This window comes from Mycteria americana, chromosome 15 (genome assembly GCF_035582795.1).
Source record: "Mycteria americana isolate JAX WOST 10 ecotype Jacksonville Zoo and Gardens chromosome 15, USCA_MyAme_1.0, whole genome shotgun sequence".
In the NCBI taxonomy this organism is placed as follows: domain Eukaryota; kingdom Metazoa; phylum Chordata; class Aves; order Ciconiiformes; family Ciconiidae; genus Mycteria; species Mycteria americana.
In genome coordinates this window covers 5,465,683-5,484,698 of record NC_134379.1, presented here as the reverse complement: position 1 = coordinate 5,484,698, position 19,016 = coordinate 5,465,683, and the positions used below count along the sequence as shown (strand labels likewise).

Here is a 19,016-nt window from a genome sequence, read left to right as displayed (position 1 = left end):
CTAACTCCTCCAGGGCCTTGCACGCATAGTTACCCTTGGGCTGTCTCTGCAGAAGTTCATGTGACCACAAGGTGTAAGAGCTTCTTGCGCTGGTGGTGTTCTGTAGCCTCCTCTTGTGTTCAGCCCTTTGGATGTGGAGTTGGCAGTCTGTTAAATAAAGCTATAAAATCTCACAGGATTCAGCTAGGGATCAGAACACTTACCATTTCCATTCCTACAACAGTATTTCAACCTTTCCTCTGCCAGAGCCAGGATAAAGTCTGCTTTTGTTACCACCCCTCTGTGTTAGAGGAAATCTGGAATGCCCCTGAAACAATGTGTGTCACTGTTTAGTACAGGATCATGGGGTTAGAATGGGAATCTGCCCCTCCAGTGAATAGGAGCTGCACTCTCACTTTAGACTCTACAAAAAGTCTCACTTTTCTTTTTGTAGTGGAGAACAAAGAAACACTGAAGCATTTGGCATCTCTGTATGCAAACAACCATCCGCTGATGCATTTGGGCCAGCCAGGCTGTCCAAATAAGTCAGGTATGTTTGGTTGAATCCTTTAACCCCCACGTCAGCTTGTGCTAGACTCTGCTAGGAGCAGATCTGTCTGACAGCTGTGTGCTTGCTCTCACAGATGAGAATATTCCTGGTGGCGTGATCCGTGGCTCTGAATGGCACAGTCACTTGGGAAGTATGAAGGTACTTCATCATGGCATAAGGCTTTCCATCTCTGCTAAATATGCATTAAACCATATGCATTCTAACTGTGGTTTTGGTTTTTGCAGGATTTCAGCGTTATGTTTGGTCATTGTCCTGAGATCACTGTTTACACCAGCTGCTGTTACTTCCCGAGTGCAGGGCAGCTTCCCGGCCTGTGGGCAGACCACAGGAAATCTCTCCTTAGCATGCTTGTGGAGGTGAGCCGCAGTCTGTGAGAGGAAATTCTGGCAAGGAGTGAAGGTAGTGGGACGGGGGAGAGGAAGAGAGCGGTATGGAGCGCCTTTGTGTTTTTATTGGTGCTGTGTAATTACAGTCGGTCAAAATTTAGACTGCTTGAGGAATGGATTGAACAGAGGCAGCAAGTGACCAGGAAATGTGTTGACATGAGAGTTAAACCTCTCTGCTGTTTTGCCTCACGGTGGGCTGAGCAGTCCTTGCAGTATTGTGCACTTTTATTTATTATGGGGGTCAGGGATGGAGAATGGGCTGTATTTTGAGGGGAGGATTAGATCCTATTTTAGTTAGAAATGTGGCATATGCTTGGATCTGAACGTGAAGTGTTTGAAATGCTTTATTTCAGGTTCATAAGGGAGTCCATGGGTTTGTCCAAGACAAGAGTGGCAAGGCAATTTCTAAAGCTACCATTGTTGTTAATGAAGGTTTGAGGGTCTATACTAAAGAAGGTGGCTATTTCCATGTGCTGTTGGCTCCAGGTTTGCATAACATCAATGCGATAGCCGACGGGTACCAGCAGAAACATGTCAAGGTATGTGAATGTTTGTATTGGAGATCTTCCCCCTGCTCCCTGTCATATAAAGGCATCCCCTATTTGGGCTCTGCCTTGTTGGCAGTGTTTAGCTGCTGATTATGTGCCCAGGGTAGCTGTTTTCTGCCTTGATATAATGGATGGAGAAGAATTTCCCAGCACAGCAGGGTTGTTTTGAGAAGTAGGTTTTCTTTCCGTTGCACTTGTCCTTGGCATCTGCCTGGTCCTGCCCTGGTCAGCAAGTACCTCTCTTGTCTGGACACCTAACAAGGTGCAAGCTTTGAGACAGTCTGAGCTCTCCTGTCTTTCTGCAGGTCTTTGTACGTCATGATGCACCCAGCTCTGTGTTCATTGTATTTGACACAGAAAACAGGATATTTGGTCTGCCAAGGGAGCTGATTGTAACTGTTGCAGGTAAAGTGACACTTTTGACCAAAGCTTTGAGCTTTGCTTTCTGTACCAGTTCGTGCTGACAATGACCCTTCTCTTCACTGAACTGGAAAAGTAGCCTGGGGACATAAGCCATCTCCTGCTTTCACAGAATCACAGAATCGTATAGGTTGGAAAAGACCTTTAAGATCATCGAGTCCAGCCGTAAACCTAACACTGCCAAGCCCACCACTACACCATGTCCCTGAGCACCTCATCCAAACGGCTTTTAAATACCTCCAGGGATGGCGACTCCACCACTTCCCTGGGCAGCCTGTCCCAATGCTTGATAACCCTTCCAGTGAAGTAAAATTTCCCAATATCCAGTCTAAACCTCCCCTGGCGCAACTTGAGGCCGTTTCCTCTCATCCTATCACTTGTGACCTGGGGGAAGAGACCGACCCCACCTCTCTACAGCCTCCTTTCAGGCAGTTGTAGGGAGCGATAAGGTCTCCCCTCAGCCTCCTTTCCCTTCTGAACACATGCTTGTCCTTGCAAACTGGTGCAACAACCCTTGGATCTGCTGATGCTGGGCTGGCAGATGGGAGGGAGGGAGGAAGTAGAGAGAGTTGCAGGCGTCTGAAGGGTCCAGAAGGGACTTTGAGATGCCTGGAATGGGGAGAGCCTGTTTGTGCATAGAGCTGGGACCTAGGAGATCTTGCTTCTTCCCCAAGTTTTCATTTGAGTGGTGTGGCACCAGGGAAGCATTAAGAGATTTTTATTTTGTTGAGGTGGCAGCTGCTGGGGAAGCTAACGTTGATACCCAGTGGTCTGCAGAGGAGCTCAGTGATGCTATCCTAGACTGTGAGCACAGAAAATAAAGCTAGTGCAGTGCTGCTCTGGGAGCAGCTCTCCTTGCACGGCATGTTTTCTGTGGCCTAGGAGGAAGGAGCAGGGTCACAGTGAAGTGAGGAAAATGGTTGTGACTGTAGGAGGGAAGAGAGATGGTGACAAGCCTGTGGGTCTCTGGAGTGGGGGAACATGGCATTAACTTTAATCTCTTCTTTCTGGTAGGTGCAAGTATGTCTGCTCTGGTCCTCACCGCCTGTATCATCTGGTGCGTCTGCTCAATTAAGTCCAACAGACACAAGGATGGCTTCCACCGCCTCCGGCAGCACCACGACGATTATGAGGATGAAATCCGCATGATGTCCACCGGCTCAAAGAAGTCCCTCCTGAGCCATGAATTCCAGGATGAAACAGACACTGAAGAAGAAACATTGTACTCCAGCAAACACTGACACCTCCCGGGAAAGGAGGTTCCCATGGACCAGAGCGGTGGTGGGGGGCGATCCCTGTGGTTCAGTTTTGAAACATTAGCTTGCAGGATGTGTCCTCCAGAGGTGTAGGTGGCAGCTCCCAACTTCCCTCTGCTGTTTGCTCTGTCTCTATGTACATGCAAATCAGTGGGTGTTGGAGGCTGTGTTTGGGCTAAGGATGTGGCTTGTTACATTTTTGGGTCAAGATCTGGAGGTTCATACGACATTGTTTGAAAGGCAACTTAACAGGGTGGCCAGCAGAGTTCCTAGCACTTCCCCAGCATCTCAACACAGTGAGCAGATGGTGGGGAAGTGCCCCAAGACCTGCATGGGGTCATAGTTACAACACTCCAAAGCAGTTTCTCTACCTGTCTTGATTTCACATTTTCCACTCTGTACTTGGGGGAAGCCAGATCCTTCACTTGACTCCACATTCTGCAGAGCAGCCCTCGGAAAAAGACTGTACTTGGTTCTCAACTGCTCCCTTGGAGCTTTTCCCCCCTATGAGATGCTGTGGCCTGCTATGATCTGCAGTGGTTGTGGAGCACCTCTAATGTGTTGCTAGCTCCAGGCAGTGACTCGGCATCCTGAAACCTGGGGGAGATGACATCCATTCTTGATGTGAGCTGGAGAAAGGAGCAAATGTCAGAGCTTCAGTGAACTCTGACAAAGTTCAGTTGCTTGCCAGCTCCGCTGTTCCTGACTTCTGGGGAAGAAAGACACTTTATCCCCATCGCCCCTGGTTGCTTCTCATTTGTGTAGCAGAAGACTTGGCCTTGGGGGTCTCATGTTTGCGTTACAACAGCGCAGCGTCTGAAAGAGCAACTGAAGGTTGTTCTAAGCAAATGCATAAACTGTGGTGGATACTGTAGAAAAGCAATCAGTTACTGACTCCACCTGATCAGTTTTGCTCAAGTCCACCACTATTCAGGAGGAAACAGTGAAGTCTGACCACTGCTTTGTATTTGAGCATGATGGGAGCAGCAGGGAGAGGTCATGGGAGTATCCATGGCCCAGCTTCAGTCTTAAATTTTGAAGAAAAGCTGCACCATTTGCCATTGTCCACCTAATACCATTTAGTGATCAGAGCACTTTGGAAACACTCTCTCATCAAGCTCTGGTGATGGTAGGCGTCAAATTAGCCTACTGGCTTGGCTCTGTTCTGCTACTACAGCATCCCTGAAGTATGTAGCAAGAGCTCCACCTGCTTGTGTGTCTGCAGTTGTGTCCTGGGTGCAAGGCGTGAGGAAGGGCTGAACGGCTGTACTGAAGGAGAAGGGAAAAGCAGCCAAATTCTGTTTTGTAGCACTTGGCAGGAAGCTGGAAAGAGGAGCCCCGCAGCATGCATCCCCAGGACACATTAGATTTGTGGGGAATAGAAGGGGTGTCCAGAAGGGAAGAATGGCTGAAATGTTTGATTTCCAAATTCTTTATGCATCTCTGATGTTCCTGTGCTTTCTGGGCAGAAGGCTGGGGTTAGAATAGGCACTTATTTTCTTGCTGCTCACTTTCTGTTTTAATTCTTGCCCCACTGACCCGAGCTCTGGGGTGCAGGAGCCTGGCGCAGCAACGTCTTAGGCATCCAGTTTGCCCTGAGCTGATCCGTTCTTCAGCAGCCTGGGGAGGTCCGCTAGCAAAACCTGCACGTGGTGTCTACGGGGGGTGTTTGCACGCAAATGTATGACGGGGTCTGTTCTGCAGGGCTCTGGCCTGGTCTCCTTGGGGGAGCAGTGCAGCACGTTCCCTGTTGAAGGCTGCTGGGCCACATCACCTTGGGAAGGAGCTGTTCCTTGCCTCTGCGTGTGGTAGATGCCCTTCCGAAACCACATGCCTGTGGCCATACTGCCATGCTTATCGTCTCAGCAGCTGCGTGCTGATTTTGTGCAGCTATCTGGAGGAACAAAGATAACCCTTAGACACCAGTATACCTTCTTCCCTGTTCCACGGGGAATTATATTGCAAGAAGCACGTGATAAGATCTGGCTGGGGAGGTGTGCTGGGAACAGGGAGGTGAGGCTGAGCGTTCCCCAGTCTCCTGTCCTGCATCCCTGTGGCGTGAAAGAGCTGCTCTTGTTGCCTCCGTTCTGCAGGAGCCATGAACATCCCCGTGCCTACTCCCAGCTCATCGTGCTGAGCAGGGAATGGGGTTTGGTCCTGGGCCGTGACCCGTTTCCGTGTGTGATGGGCTGCAGCACACCAGCATGCAATAGCGTTAACCCTGCCTAATCTCTGAACTTTTCCTGCTTCTGAGGGCTTTAATATAAAACCCCAGCTGTGTGTCTTGTTAAAGTTGAGTTTGCAAAGGGCTGTTTGGGCTCTGTTTGTTCTGGCAGCAGGTAATGGACTGAGCTGGCCTTGCTTTGTCCCACTAGCAATAAGTCTCCCTAGGAATCGGCCCTTTGCCTCTGAGAGTGCGTTTTGCAATTAGCGTGGAGTAGGTGCGTACTTTTAAGGTGAGTGGATTTGAGATGTTTTGCAAAGGTGTGAGGCTTTTCTACGCGGCAGGACCAGGTGGGGTCTCTGGCTCTCGCTCCATGCTCGGAGCTACAGCCAGTAAGTGCTGGGGCTGTTTATTGCCAGTTTTGGGAAGGCAGGAGCAGCCTCTCCTCGCCATCAGTCTGTCTGTCCGTCCATCCGCGGGAGTGCCTGTGCCGCTTCTGGCGAGGAGCTGGTCCCATGCGGGCGCTTGTCCCTGGAGCGTGTCGGTCCGTGCACTGTGCCTTCAAATGTACGTTTTTAAAAGGGACTTGAATCGCCTTTTCCTGGAAGCGGGACAGGGCGGCGTGAGGCGAGGCCTGGCTCTGCCCTCAGCCGGGCCCTCTGTTTTTTACCTGTATACTGAGATCCAATAATCTGTATAAAACTATTTTGATGTCCGCCGGTGTTGTCTCGTTCTTCCTACAACGGGCACTGGGGGCTCGGGGCTGCAGGGAGGACGCTGGGCGGTCGGGGGGCCGGGGCCGGGGCCGGCGCGTCCCGCCCGGTGCCCGGCGCTGCGCAGGGGCCGCCGGGGCGAGGCGCCGCCCAGCCGCTGGGGGGCGCTGCAACGGGAGGTCCGCTCGTCACGTCGGGCGCCGCGCCTCCAGGAAGACGCTCTGGTCCGCCCTTCTCGGCGGCGCGGTCTCGCCGGGCCGCGGCTGACGTTGGATAACAAAGATGGCGGCGGGGAGCAGCAACTACTGGGAAGGCGAGTGGGGCCTGAGGGCGGCGGGGACGGGGCGGCTGCGCGCCGCGGGGCCCTCCCGGGGCACGGCCCGGCCCGGGCAGGGTGGAACCGCCGCCGGGTCCCCTTTGCCCGCCTCCGGGGGGGGGCCGGCGCCGCCGGAGGCTGCGGTGGCCCCGTCGGCCCCTCAGCCATGAGGCGTCGGTGCCCGGCTGAGCCCCGCGGCGAGCGGGGCCGCGCCCCGCGGCGGACCCTCCCGGTCGCGTGGGACGGGGCCTGCGGGTGTTCAGCCGTGAATCCCCCCTCCATCAGCGTGGGGTGCTCCCCCTTCTGTCAGGGCCCCCGTTGTCGGTCCCCCCTTGGCTGTGGGGGTCCCCTCTCTGGGGCTCCCCAGCGGTCTGCGCCAGCTCCGCTTGAAAGCACCTCGTGAAAACGCGTCCCCCAAACGCGTGGGGGGTCACCGTGCGGGTTTGTGACTTCTCCCCCACTCTCGGCCGCCCTGTGCAGATCTCAGGAAGCAGGCGAGGCAGCTGGAGAACGAGCTGGACCTGAAGCTGGTCTCCTTCAGCAAACTCTGCACCAGCTACAGCAGCACCCGAGACGGAAGGCGCGACAGGTATAGGTACTAGCCCATTTCTTTTATGTTTTAAGTGCTGCTTGTGGTACTTGGTTCGTTTTTATAATTTGCTCAATGCTAGTCCTACCTGTGGCTTTTATGCTGAGCTTCTTAAGAAGCTCATTTCAGCACTTGTTGGTGCTGTGGTGCTGGTCTTGATGCAATATCGAGCGATATTGGCATGTGAGTCAGAAAGGAGCGTGAGCTGCAGTGGTGCATCGTAAGAGCATATATGTCACTAGGGGAAGCTGAATTTAAACTTCAGTTTGTAACTGGGGTGACTGTGCGAACTGATGATACGGATTTTTAATGCTTGCTATATCAGCTTATTTTCTAGTTTTTCTCGTGTCAAACTAGCAGGAGGTTTTCAGGGACTTCAGTGGTAGGGGAATTTAGCCTTACACCTCCCAGGTGGGCTGGTGTGGTATCTGTAATCCCTGTTTTAATAAGGGAACTGGAGCACTGAGCAGCTGTGACTGGTCCAAGGTTGCACAGAGGACCAGCCCTCCCTTCAGGAGGGGTAGCTGTTCCTTTCTGGCTTTCTCCTAAGCTGAGTAATAATAGTGAGAGCTATATGTATGTTTTTATGTATATATGAACCAGATACATGCATACATGTGTGTATACATATGAATAGTTTCTGTTTGCTTTAGGCAGATTCATGTTTGACTGAAGAATTAGTATGATAAAACTTTTCGAGTCTTTCTAGCTTATGGGCCAGAGTTGAGGTCTTCCCTGCAGTTCCGCAGCACTAATTATCAACTTCTCTGTTCCTGTGCGCAAACTTCAAAAACTGTCATTCTTTGCTTATTAACTGGGGGTCCCAACACTGTGTGTTGGTTGTGAGTGTGAGTGCTGTATGTATGTGTGTTGGTATTTTTACTTACTTATTTAATTTGATGATTTAATCAGTTTTGAACTTTTCCATGAATTTCTGGTTCTGGGAGCCTGAGAGCCTCAAGAATGATCATGTTACTCGTGAATCAGAGTCCTAGTTTCTCTTTTGTTCCCGGCTCTGTGCTGTTACTTGCCATGTAATCTAATTGTTTTAGTTATTTTTGCTGTCCTGTGCAAAACTTACTTCTCATACTCTAGTTATGGTAGATTACCAAAGCATTGAGTAGTCTCTGAAAGGTATTAGTTGTCATACTTGTGCAGGTTGGCATACTAAGTGTTGTGCTTCTATTCTGTTGCTTAGATATGACTTCTCATTGTGGTTTTAGTTTATCTTAAAAAGCGCATAGGGAAGGTGGACTGTATGAAATGGTAATTGTGATAAATTGTGTGGTTTGTATTGCTCTGTAGAACACTGAATGTTTAATAGGTCAGTGAGTTGTCCTAGCACTGTGTTATTAAGGTGTAGTTATGTAGCTGGTGTAACATGCTAATAGTGCAGTGCTCCCTCCTGCCAATGAATAAATAAATCAAGCTTAAAAGTTGGGGAGAGAAGAGCATTGGTGCTGGACACGTGCTGGTAGTAGACAAGTGTTTGGTGTCAGGTATATCTTCCAAGGAGAGGTTATATCTTCCCCGGGTGATACTGTGTTATTAGTTCAGATAAGAGTTAAAGGCATCTATGATAAGAAAATGTAATTTTTCTGAACTTAATTAATCTCTCTAGGAAACCTGGGTAGTGGAGCTTGCCAACACCCACTAGTGTTTCCTTATTTCTTGCATTCATGAAAAGATGATGTACTTTTCAGTAACTGCTCTTCCTCTTTTTCCTTAGCTCTGACACAACTCCTCTCTTAAATGGATCAAGCCAGGACAGAATGTTTGAGACCATGGCTGTGGAGATTGAACAACTTCTGGGAAAGGTAATTCAAGTTACTGTGGGTTTACTTCAGCGTCTATGAAATACTGCAGTACAGGTTTCTGTGGTGAATGTTAGGAAACACTAGAGTGCGTGACAGACAAGTGTTTCTGAAGGTACGTGTCTGTCGTTAGAGCTAGCTCCTTCAACTTACGCATTGTAACTTTCTCACAAGAATAAGCCATTTCATGTTTTGGGGTGTTTTTTTTTCCTTCCTCTAGCTTACTGGAATAAATGACAAAATGGCAGAATACACAAATAGTGCAGGAGTCCCATCCCTGAATGCTGCACTGATGCATACGTTACAGCGTCATAGAGACATATTGCAGGTAACAAACGCATGTCCTTCTTGCTTTTATTTTGTTTCTTTGGAGTAATTATTAGCAGTGCTGATATGACAGCATGCTTGAATGTCTATCCAGAAGATTTAAATGCCACCGATGCCATCTCACTTTTCTTCTCTCCAGGCACCCCAATCAGTGAACTCTGAGTTGAAAAAATAGCATTTTTTAATGTCATAGTGGTGACTAGTACCTAACTAAGAAAGAACAGTAAAGCATGCCATTTTATGTAGGTGTTTTTTATATAGCAAAAGGGGAAAGGTACTGTAATGAATTATCTTGTCTGTGTGGTCTGTCACATAGCAATATGAGAGGGAACACCACGTTTAAGAACATATGATTGTAAAACCATCTGAACTGCTAAAGGGAGTTGAAGGAAATGTGATGGCTAAAGCTGCTAATTAGTGTTATAAATCAACCATGTTTCAAACTGGTGATGTTTTCATGGCGTAGTAATGTTAAAAATGCACGTTTTATTTGGCTGGTCAGGTACAGTTTGATTTCTGTTTTGTATCTGTGCAATGCACAATGTAAAAAGCATAGTGTTTTGTAAAAGCCATAGCATTTCTATGAAAAATAGTGCTGAATGTTTACAATGGATTTGGTGGACACCAGTTGCCAGTTAAATTGGTTTTCGAGAAGTATTAGCTGCCTGAAATGTTTTCAAATGCAAAATTGCAACTTGAACGTTAAAAAAAAAAAAGTCATCTTCACTGTTCAGAATCTTCACTTTTTTTTTCATCTGGTGTAACTTAACAAAATAAACCCAAGAACATCTTCACCACACCAAATAAGTAGGTTTTACTAGGGCTTCTGATCCAACCAGTAATGGGAAATTCCAACACAAAATGATAATCCATCAGAAAGGTGAAGATACATGAAATTGGGAGAAGGAATTACAGTGGATTTCCCTCTATGACCTTAGCTGTAGCTATCAAAAGTTAGCAACTACTGTAAGAGCAGTGAGTTTTAAAAATACTTTGCATTAACTTCCAAGCATTTCTGATGTTAATTTCCTAAGTTGTTCTTGCACTTCATGTTAGAGAACAGGTAACATTTTAAAATATGGTTGGCTCTTACTTGAGTATGTTGTGTTGTTAAATTGATCTCAGGATCCTAATTTTGGAATAATTGTTTTATTACAGGATTATACGCACGAATTCCACAAAACCAAAGCGAACTTCTTGGCAATACGAGAAAGGGAGAATCTGTTGGGATCAGTACGAAAAGATATCGAGTAAGTTGTATTGGTTTTTATAGCAATGGTATGGGATGTCCTCAGAGGGAGAAGGTGGAAACCCTCCTATAGGAGAATACTTGGCATACCTTATTCGTCTGTGCTCTGAATAAAGCAAAAAAAGTTACTTGAATTCACAGCTCTTATTAAGGTTGTGGTAAGATTCTGTTTTGTTTGTTGTTGGGTTTTAGATCGTATAAAGGTGGGTCTGGCGTGAATAACAGAAGAACAGAACTATTCCTGAAGGAACATGAACACCTTCGAAAGTAGGTGTTGTTTGTTATTTACTTATGTTGGAAGTGCCTAACTTTTTGGGGGGATGAAATAGTGTTAATTTCAAGTATGCATGAAAGCTTTGTCCATTTGTAGACATGTATGTCCACAATGAATGCCTTGCACTATGTATTCTGTGACAGTGCTGTTACTTATGCAGCTGGATAAACGTTTATTGCTTATGCTGACGGCAAAGTGCATATAGTAGGTAGTAGTCATGGTAGTTTTAAGCGATTTTGACTTTAGGATCTTGTCAACACTGTGACATCTGTATGTTGTCTTCGGTGGGCTTTTGCAAGTCACTTGTGACTCAGACTTCATGCTTGGCATCCTCTCTTAAGGAAGTAGATGCCTTTATAGTATACTAACTGGGATAAGGGTTAAAAAACAAAACAGAAAGTCCCAATGATTTAGCTGTTTTTCCCTTTCTCCTTCTTTATTTGTCAGAGTCAGGCAGAGAAGAACCTTATTTTCCTTTTGTCTCTACTGAATGTGTACAAAAGGGGATGGAAGAGACTGATTCCACAATTACCTGTGCGCGTAAATATTTGCAAATTGAATCTAGTTTATTGGCCAAGATAACAAGCAAAGTAGAAAGCGCTTTTTATTCTTGTTGCAGAGAGGGCGTTAGACTGTGAGTAGCTGCTTTGTGTGTTCCCCATTCAGCAAAAGCAGCACATCCCGATAGAAGAGTGCCTAGATAGTCAAGAAGTAGCACTGATTTTCATGCCTCTGTGTTGTTGACTGTAGTCATGCTAAACCTCAGTCTTACACAAGAGGGCAGGCTTTCATTTAAAAAAAAAAAATAAATAAAAAATTACCTGTAGCTTTCTCAAATGTGCTTTCTTAAAGGTAACTTAAACTTCTAGCCAGAACTGCACAAAAAGCTTTTACAGGAAATTAAAACCAAATTTTTCGATTGTGGCTTACCACCACTTCATCCTCAATATTCCTTAATATATTTAAAACTTAGAAATTAATTGATTTAAAGCTTGAATTATTACTTTTGTTAGGTTGAATTTATTATTAAGCATGCATGATCAGGAAATGTAAAGTTTCCAGGAAAAAAACCCCAATTTTAATATTTTGGAGGTGAATGTTACCTGAAATGTTGTACTTTGAAGAATCAATGTCAGTTAATCTGAGTAAACCTGGTTCTTTCTAGATGTTGTGTTTGGGTTTTTTTGTTTTGCTTTGGTTTTTTTTTATTGGAGGGGTGGTAAATACTTTTATACATTTGGCATTTTGTTAAAGGCGGCTACAAATAAAATAATTATGGACTTGTAAAATATACTTCTAAGAAACTGATATTCCTCTGAGTGCACTATTTTGAAAAGTTTGAAACAATGAAGAGAGGAAAGCTTAAACCATTTTGTAAATGTTATCTGGCAGATGTCTTCAGAATTTGAGCATAGCATTCACTGAGGCATTGATTACTTTGATCTCTTTAAACACGCTAAACTCTCCAGTATGTTTTTAGATAAAAATGCATGTAAAATAGAATTAAAGGCAGTTTCAGAAACAGTTAAACCATCTTCTAGGTGATTATTTGAAAATGTCAAGACTTAAAAAAACCCCCACAACACTGAGAAAAAGAAAACAAGAAATAAGTGTGAGTTGAGGATCTTTAGGAAACAGGGCCAAAACTAAGCATGGAATACTACTGCAAGGTGGAGATAACTGTAAGGTGTATGAAGAAATCTGGTGTAGAAGCAGAAGACAACCTTGGCGAGAAATCAAAGCTTGCAAGATATTAAAAACTTTTGAACTGAGAATCAGTAAGCTCAGAAAGAGATACTGGCAGAGGAAGTCATTAAAGAGTTTCAACATATTTGTCTTCAGAGACAGCAGTTAATGAGCTATTAATGCCAAAAAGCTGTAAAAGCTAGCAAAAGGTCCCAAGAAATCACCGGGAGCTGGCAGATTACACCAAACGTGCTCCTAGGATAAGCTGACACACTTTGTGTGAGTCTTGATGCTGAATATTTGCAGTGCAGTAAATCACGGTGCTAGACTAGTTGATGGAACTACATTATAAATATATATACATTGTCACAAAGACACAACAGTAAAAATTCAAATGTATTTGAATGTAATGTAAAGTAATGAAATAAGGCTACAGAAATGATATATTCGTATCTAATATTGGAGCGTTCACTTGGTCTTGACCCTGCTTAATTTATGGTATTAAGTACTTCAACCTATTACATATTTATTCCATGATCTGATAATGGAGAATGTGTGACCTGTTACCCCACTGCAGAGTACCAGACTTGTCTGTCAGCCTTTTTCTTTATGTACTACCATGTGAGACAGGGTAAGCGGAAACTTGAGTTTACCCTTGGCGGCGTTTTCCGTGAATGCTCTTTAAAAAGCATGCTGGCAGCCCCAGGCAGTATTGTTTGTGGTGGTATCTCACTTGGGAGTAAGAGGAGGAGAGCCAGAAAGCTATTCTCTGGGAGGGACTTTAGAGAGAAGCTGGACCTCTGCTTTTTGCCTAAATCTGGCTTTTTATTTTTCTGTCACATTTTGAACATCATCTCTTCTGGAAGGACTAAGAATGGAGGAGAATCTGCCTGTCTTAATTTTACATATGTAGGTAATGGTAAAAAAGGAGGGGAAATAAAAAATCTGAGAGTCCAAAGTTTTGATGAATAAAAGGATCTGACGTATATTAAGCACTGAGGGAATTACAACAGCTGAAGCGCTGTGCAAACCCTTGCTATGCCTGTAATACGTAAAACTGCTATCCATTAAGCCGTGAGGACCGTGCATCCATTTGGATTCACTTTCCCTGGGTGGGGCTGGCTGCTGTGTCAGCGCTGCTGGCACAAGGGTGTTGTGCACTTTCACGGTAGGATCACGGTGCTGCCGGGGCAGCCCTCGGGCTGGGGGCGTGCGGGGCTCTGCGCTGCCGCACCCCGCTTCAGGGAGGGTCCGAGGAAGCATATCGTGTTCTTCTCTCCAACTGAAAGCTTTGCTGCTGGTTCAATTCATTTTATAAATCAGCAGATTCTGAGTTTTATTGGGAAAGGAGATTTGTCGAGAAACTTTATTGACTGTGGATAGGAGGCATAAAGTTTCTAAGTCACTCAGTTTCCTACTTAATTTCTATACAGATAGTTCGAGGATAGTTTTACCTACCTCTGGAGACAAAACCAATAATGCCTAAATTTTTTAATTAAAAAGCTAACACTTGTTAATTAAAATGAGGCTGGAAGACAGGTCTTGTCAAATATTGATGCCCTGTTAATAATTTTACCTAATACCTCAGCTCTTTTGGCATGTCGGATGCTTAAAGAAATGTCAAATCTGGCGCAGTCGTGTTTGCAGTTGATTTTTGAATGCTTGTTTTCTTGTGTCTGTGCCATTCAGTAAAGGTGTTTGTCTCATCTTCTCTGTATGCTTTTGGCCAGGGAGGTAAACTAGTCATCCTTTTTCTTTTAATACTGTTTTCCATCTAAAGAAAACAATTTTGATGAATAGATCTGGCTTAGCATTTTAAAAACTGCTCTGAAAAGTGCTGCCTCAGAGGACGGAGTCCTGTCAACTTGGTGTTTGCCCTGATAAATTCTGCAGTTATTGATGAGTTACAGCCTAAGTCAGCAAAGAAGAGACTAATGTGTTTGATTAAATTTGCAATATTGCGTGTGTATGTGAGTGAAAATTTCCCTTGTGTTCATACCGGCATTGTATGTGAGCAATACCATATCAGGTGATATTGATGAAACGGTGTAAAAATTGGTGAAGGCTTCCAAGATTTAGGTAGAAATTACAGATTTTATTACCTATGATGAATTCCTTGTAAAACTAGATGAAAACTAGATCACTTAGTGGTCGCCAGCATTTGCTGTAGTAGATTTGTTCTGTCATTGTAGGGCCATTGTATGACTATTGCTTTATTACTCAGCTCCAGTCCTCAGAAATTAGACATTTGTCCTTTTCCAAAAGAAATGGCTGGTGGTGAAGCAGGTGCCAGTGCTGCTGCAGATATCATTAGCTGTGGGGTTTTTTAATTGTTGTCAGATGACTGGATGTTTCTGGTGAGTGTTGCTATGCAGGCTATCAGTCTAGCCAGTAAAAAAAATTTCAGCTTAGAGTATGAGATATAAGTGATGCAGGTAGATGAGATGAACCTGCTCAAAGTGTTCAGGCTAGCTGAGGACATAAAACACCCCTGTGTGTCTTAAAATGTTTAACACTGGGAACAGAGAGGGGTGCCAGATTAGGTGGGTGAGAGACTTTGAAGGAGAAAAGGAGGAGAGCAAACAAATCAAAGAGGGGTGTGTTCTGCATGTGAAAGAGAAAAGAGGAATAAGAGAAGTGAGCAAAAGAAATAACGGGAATCTGCAGCAGTTGCATAATGGGGCTATTAATAATACATACCTGATTCATGGAGATGATTAGGATAAATTAATGTTCGTGCAGTACTTCATATATGTGAAGTACTCTGGAGTACTAAATATTTTTATTACTATTATTATTGCATTTCATTTTTCAGCAGAACTATTTCAAATTTCCTGTTGTTGTTTGGGCAGAAATGGCCACATTCAGTAGAGAATAATCACCGGGAAACTACTTTCAAACTTTGTTCCTAATACAGTCCAGATCTTAATAGAGGGAGTGACTTGTTGACCGTTTTTCTTCTAAATATTGATGTTGCTTACAAATTTTCACTTCAGTACTGATTTGCATGCGGAAGTCAGCTTAATGAGATGCTGAGACACCTTACAGGGTTTTCGATTACAGGTGTGTTGATCTTTTGGGAAAAAGCTACCAGTTTTCTACCTTAATTTAATTTCCTTTTCTTTGTTATCCCTGTTCTCTACTCTGCATGCCCCGACTTCCATTCACTGCACTGTTGCTGCTCAGGTTCCTGTGGATTTCAGTAGACCTTCAGTATTGGATTAAAACCAGAGAACTGCTGTCATCTCCCCTTCCATCCCCTCCCTCGCCTCCAATTGCAGGGGGAGGACACACAGATGCCTGGGCAGTAACTGCTCCGGCCGACGCATGGATTGCCGCTGCATCTTCCTCATCTTCTCTTGGAAGGAAGGAGACTGTAGGAAAAACAGCTAATTCACCAATTCCTTTTTGCTTCCCAAGGTGGTTGGGGAAGCAGCAGGGAGGGACAAATGTGATGAGCCTCTTCCCTGGGTGCCTGCTGGCTGCCTGCTCTGCAGCCTCAGAACTGCTGAGCTCTGCTTTAGTTAGGCCAAATAAGGGTTTGGTTTTTTTTTTAATTGCAAAACTTGCCTTTAAATTGAACGTATTCTTTGTTCACGTCAAAGCAGAATGTGGTGTTCTTGTTGCTCCATTCTCTTAATTTTAATACAGATTTTAACTGAAGCTGCACTTGATAATAATTTTCTTTGCTTTATAGCAGTTATGAAAAAACAAAACAGATCTGCTACGGAAGGACAATACATGCTATCCGTGGCCTTGGCTTGGACTGTTTGTGAAGAAGCACCGAATATGGTGTAGTTTGGCTGCAGACTTGCTGTGCAGTAGTAATGGAAGGCTGCAGCACTTTGTCTATTGAACTGGAAGACAGAGTGCAGGGAGAGATTGAGGAATCTGGGTTAAAATGTTTCTCTGCTGGCCGTTAATTGCAAGAGCTCTGGCAGTGTTCTGTCTCTGTTTTCCGAAACGCAGTTACGTACCGTTGACTTTTCTTTATTCCTGGAATAAGGAAGTTTGGGAAACTATTGCATTAAAAGCTCATGCTAGTGCCTCAGCTAGCCGGTCAGGATGACTGTGGTAATTACCGTACTGACTGACTTACCAATGAATATCCATAATACGGACGTTTTGGGTAGGGCTATATGCTTTGTCTGAGCAGCAGCACAAATAAAATGGTTTTCAAGGAAGGGATTTGAACAAAGGAGGATTTTTGGTATTGTAAAAGCTTACTTAAAGATGCACAATGACTTGTATTGTAATCCTATTTCAAAATACGATTCTGGGGGTTTTTTTCTGCTCTGTCTCCTATTGCTGCAGAGTTTTTTTCATTGCAGTTATGCATCAGTGATTCCTTCCTTTAGCCTTATATATGGAACTGAATGGGTTTTATCTCCAAGCCTGCTGGCAGAACCTCTGTCTCTTGAAGATTCATGGCAGAATGACACAAGGCCACTTCATAAGTGGCTGGATCGACTTCCCCTGTAACAGTCCCAAACTGAATACGAGACTTGGGCATATTGTATACTTAACTACAACACCAGACTGAGCACCATTTATCTGTTTCCATATTTTAATAGTAAATATTCCTCAGTGAGGGAGACAGTTCATGTCTTCTGGAAAAAAGAAACTTCACTGCTTATTATGTGACTGTAATTACATGACTGTATGAGCAAGTTATTGAAGTAGTTTAATGAGAATTTGGGGAGGTTCAAAGCTTGCAGGCAATGAAGGAAGATGCTCTCCTGGGTATCGTTATTATTTATAAATAACTTAATAAAAGAATGTGAAAATCAGCCAAGCACTTCAGCATTTAAAAGAGGTTTTCCCTCTAAAAATAGCTTGAGCTTCATTAGAGTAAAATCACTAGTGCTTTTTATCTTCCTGTGCTGTATTTAGGACTTAAAAAACCAAACCTACCCCAAAACACTAAACCAAAGATTATATTTGTTTCACAAGTTTATTTGCGTGCTTTCCTTATAGTTGGATTGCTTTAAAAAAATACTGTAATCAATAATTTCTCTGACATTGATGACTGTTGTGATATTTTTATATTTCAATGTCTAAAATGAATGATATTTGAAGAAAGTGGGGGGGGAACCCTAAAAAAAACAACAAACCTACCACACACATGCACAAAACCCAGTTTGGGGACTTCCTTTATAGCTTCTGCTACAAAATTGAATTATCCGGGTGACAAAGGCTGCAGTCACATGGGTGTTTAACATTAAGAGCCTCAAACTTATTGTTTGCTTTTCATCTGCATAAAATGTGAATGTTTATGCATGAACTTCCATGTACCCCCAGGAAAGAGGCTACAGAAACCATCCTAGGTCTTTTCGAATGTCTGCAGAAACTAAAGAACAAACCCTCGTAACACAGTGTGAAAGATTACCCGAATATATCGCGGGAAAAGGGTGGCTGGGACTAAAACTCTGCTCTGGTTCTTGGTTCTGGGCTTTACCTTAGAAACAACACTATGCCCTTGATTTGGAGAGAGGGAGGGATATAAAACCACACTTCAAACTTCAGAGCTCTGTGTTTGCTTCTGAAGTTTCTTGCTCGTTTCAGAAATAAACAAGTCAGTGATGTATGTTTTATTTGTTTTTAGCTTTCCTTTCAACACTGTTTCTTAACTAGGACAGCTTTCTACCCCCCCCCCCCCCCAAGGTCTGTATTGAAATTAGGACTTTGACAAGTACTGAAGTCCTTCTTACATGGGTTGGTTCTGAAAAGTAGGTGCATCTTTTGAACAGAATCAACAATTGTGGAGTTTTATAGAATTTCTCTTGTGGAATCTGAGAGTCACTTATTAGTCTAATGCGTCGTGTCATTTTTTTTGTCAGCGTGGTACTTCCTTCTTCTTTAAGGCCAGAAGTGCTTGCTCATTATTTGCTATTGGAACCTTGGTAGAAACAAGCTGTTGAATTTCATTTGATGTTAAATAGTGATTATTTCCATTTTTCTCAGAGTGTAACTCTGGAAAGTTATCATATTACTGTGTAAATGTCATTCTTGAGTTTATTTAATTTGAACCTCTGTACTAATGCATCAGAATGAGGTTCTCATCGTTCTTGGCTGCTGTATGGTAGGCTGTGCAGATATCTTAGTGTGTTGCTTTACCAGTGGTTTAATAAAAGGCATCAACTCCTATCTGCTGAGGATACTTTCTACCAAATCCATGCTGATAAGCAGAACTAGACCCAAATTCCCACTAAGGCATGCCTATTTTAGCCTGATAATACAATTTTGCTTAGAGCCTTTCAAGGACCTTGGTTTTGTTGTCAAGTGAAAGATGCAGAGTGCTGTCCTCTCACTTGAGACGCTTGTATATACTGAGTATAGTCGCACTTCTGGAAGAATGCATCTTGTTCAGTCTTAGATAAAAAGACAAGCCTAAGAACGCAGTGAAATTGGGTCGGAAGAAAAATGTTGAGATCTTCACCCATTAATGAATTGCATCCTGAATTTGGATTGTAGATGGTTTAAATGTAGTGTGCACTTTAAATTTTGAACCACAGGTGTTCATTATATTGTATAGTTAACTATGCAGTTTTAAGATTCATTTTCTGGAACTTAATAAACAGCAGGTAGATAGCTGTAACATTAGGTACTTCGTCCAAGTCCTGGATTAAAGCCATATAGGTTTCTACATCTACCAAACCAACCCTCAAAACCACAGCAGGTGTAAATGCCGTTAGGAAGCAGAATACATTTCTATAAACGTGTA

General features: G+C 44.0%; 2 protein-coding genes across 6 annotated transcripts in view; both read left to right on the top strand.

The window, feature by feature from the left end:
- CPD (carboxypeptidase D) overlaps positions 1-6,040 on the top strand; it is a 28,074-nt gene extending 22,034 nt beyond the window's left edge. Inside the window, exons 16-21 of the mRNA XM_075518354.1 lie at positions 434-529; positions 624-688; positions 775-906; positions 1,290-1,475; positions 1,790-1,889; positions 2,919-6,040. Coding sequence (XP_075374469.1) covers positions 434-529; positions 624-688; positions 775-906; positions 1,290-1,475; positions 1,790-1,889; positions 2,919-3,145 — 806 coding nt within the window. The 3' untranslated portion in view covers positions 3,146-6,040. The remainder of the gene's footprint in view (positions 1-433; positions 530-623; positions 689-774; positions 907-1,289; positions 1,476-1,789; positions 1,890-2,918) is intronic.
- Positions 6,041-6,246: 206 nt separating this feature from the next.
- Positions 6,247-19,016, top strand: part of GOSR1 (golgi SNAP receptor complex member 1) — a 34,456-nt gene continuing 21,686 nt past the window's right edge. Inside the window, exons 1-8 of one of the 5 annotated variants that reach the window (XM_075517737.1) lie at positions 6,247-6,350; positions 6,834-6,948; positions 8,672-8,759; positions 8,977-9,084; positions 10,242-10,333; positions 10,525-10,599; positions 15,479-15,668; positions 15,990-16,013. In XM_075517737.1, coding sequence (XP_075373852.1) covers positions 6,320-6,350; positions 6,834-6,948; positions 8,672-8,759; positions 8,977-9,084; positions 10,242-10,333; positions 10,525-10,599; positions 15,479-15,668; positions 15,990-15,998 — 708 coding nt within the window. In that variant the 5' untranslated portion in view covers positions 6,247-6,319 and the 3' untranslated portion in view covers positions 15,999-16,013. Of the gene's footprint in view, positions 6,351-6,833; positions 6,949-8,671; positions 8,760-8,976; positions 9,085-10,241; positions 10,334-10,524; positions 10,600-15,478; positions 18,147-19,016 lie in introns of those variants that run through there. The other 4 variants (XM_075517734.1, XM_075517733.1, XM_075517736.1 and 1 more) reach the window with 4 other exon arrangements.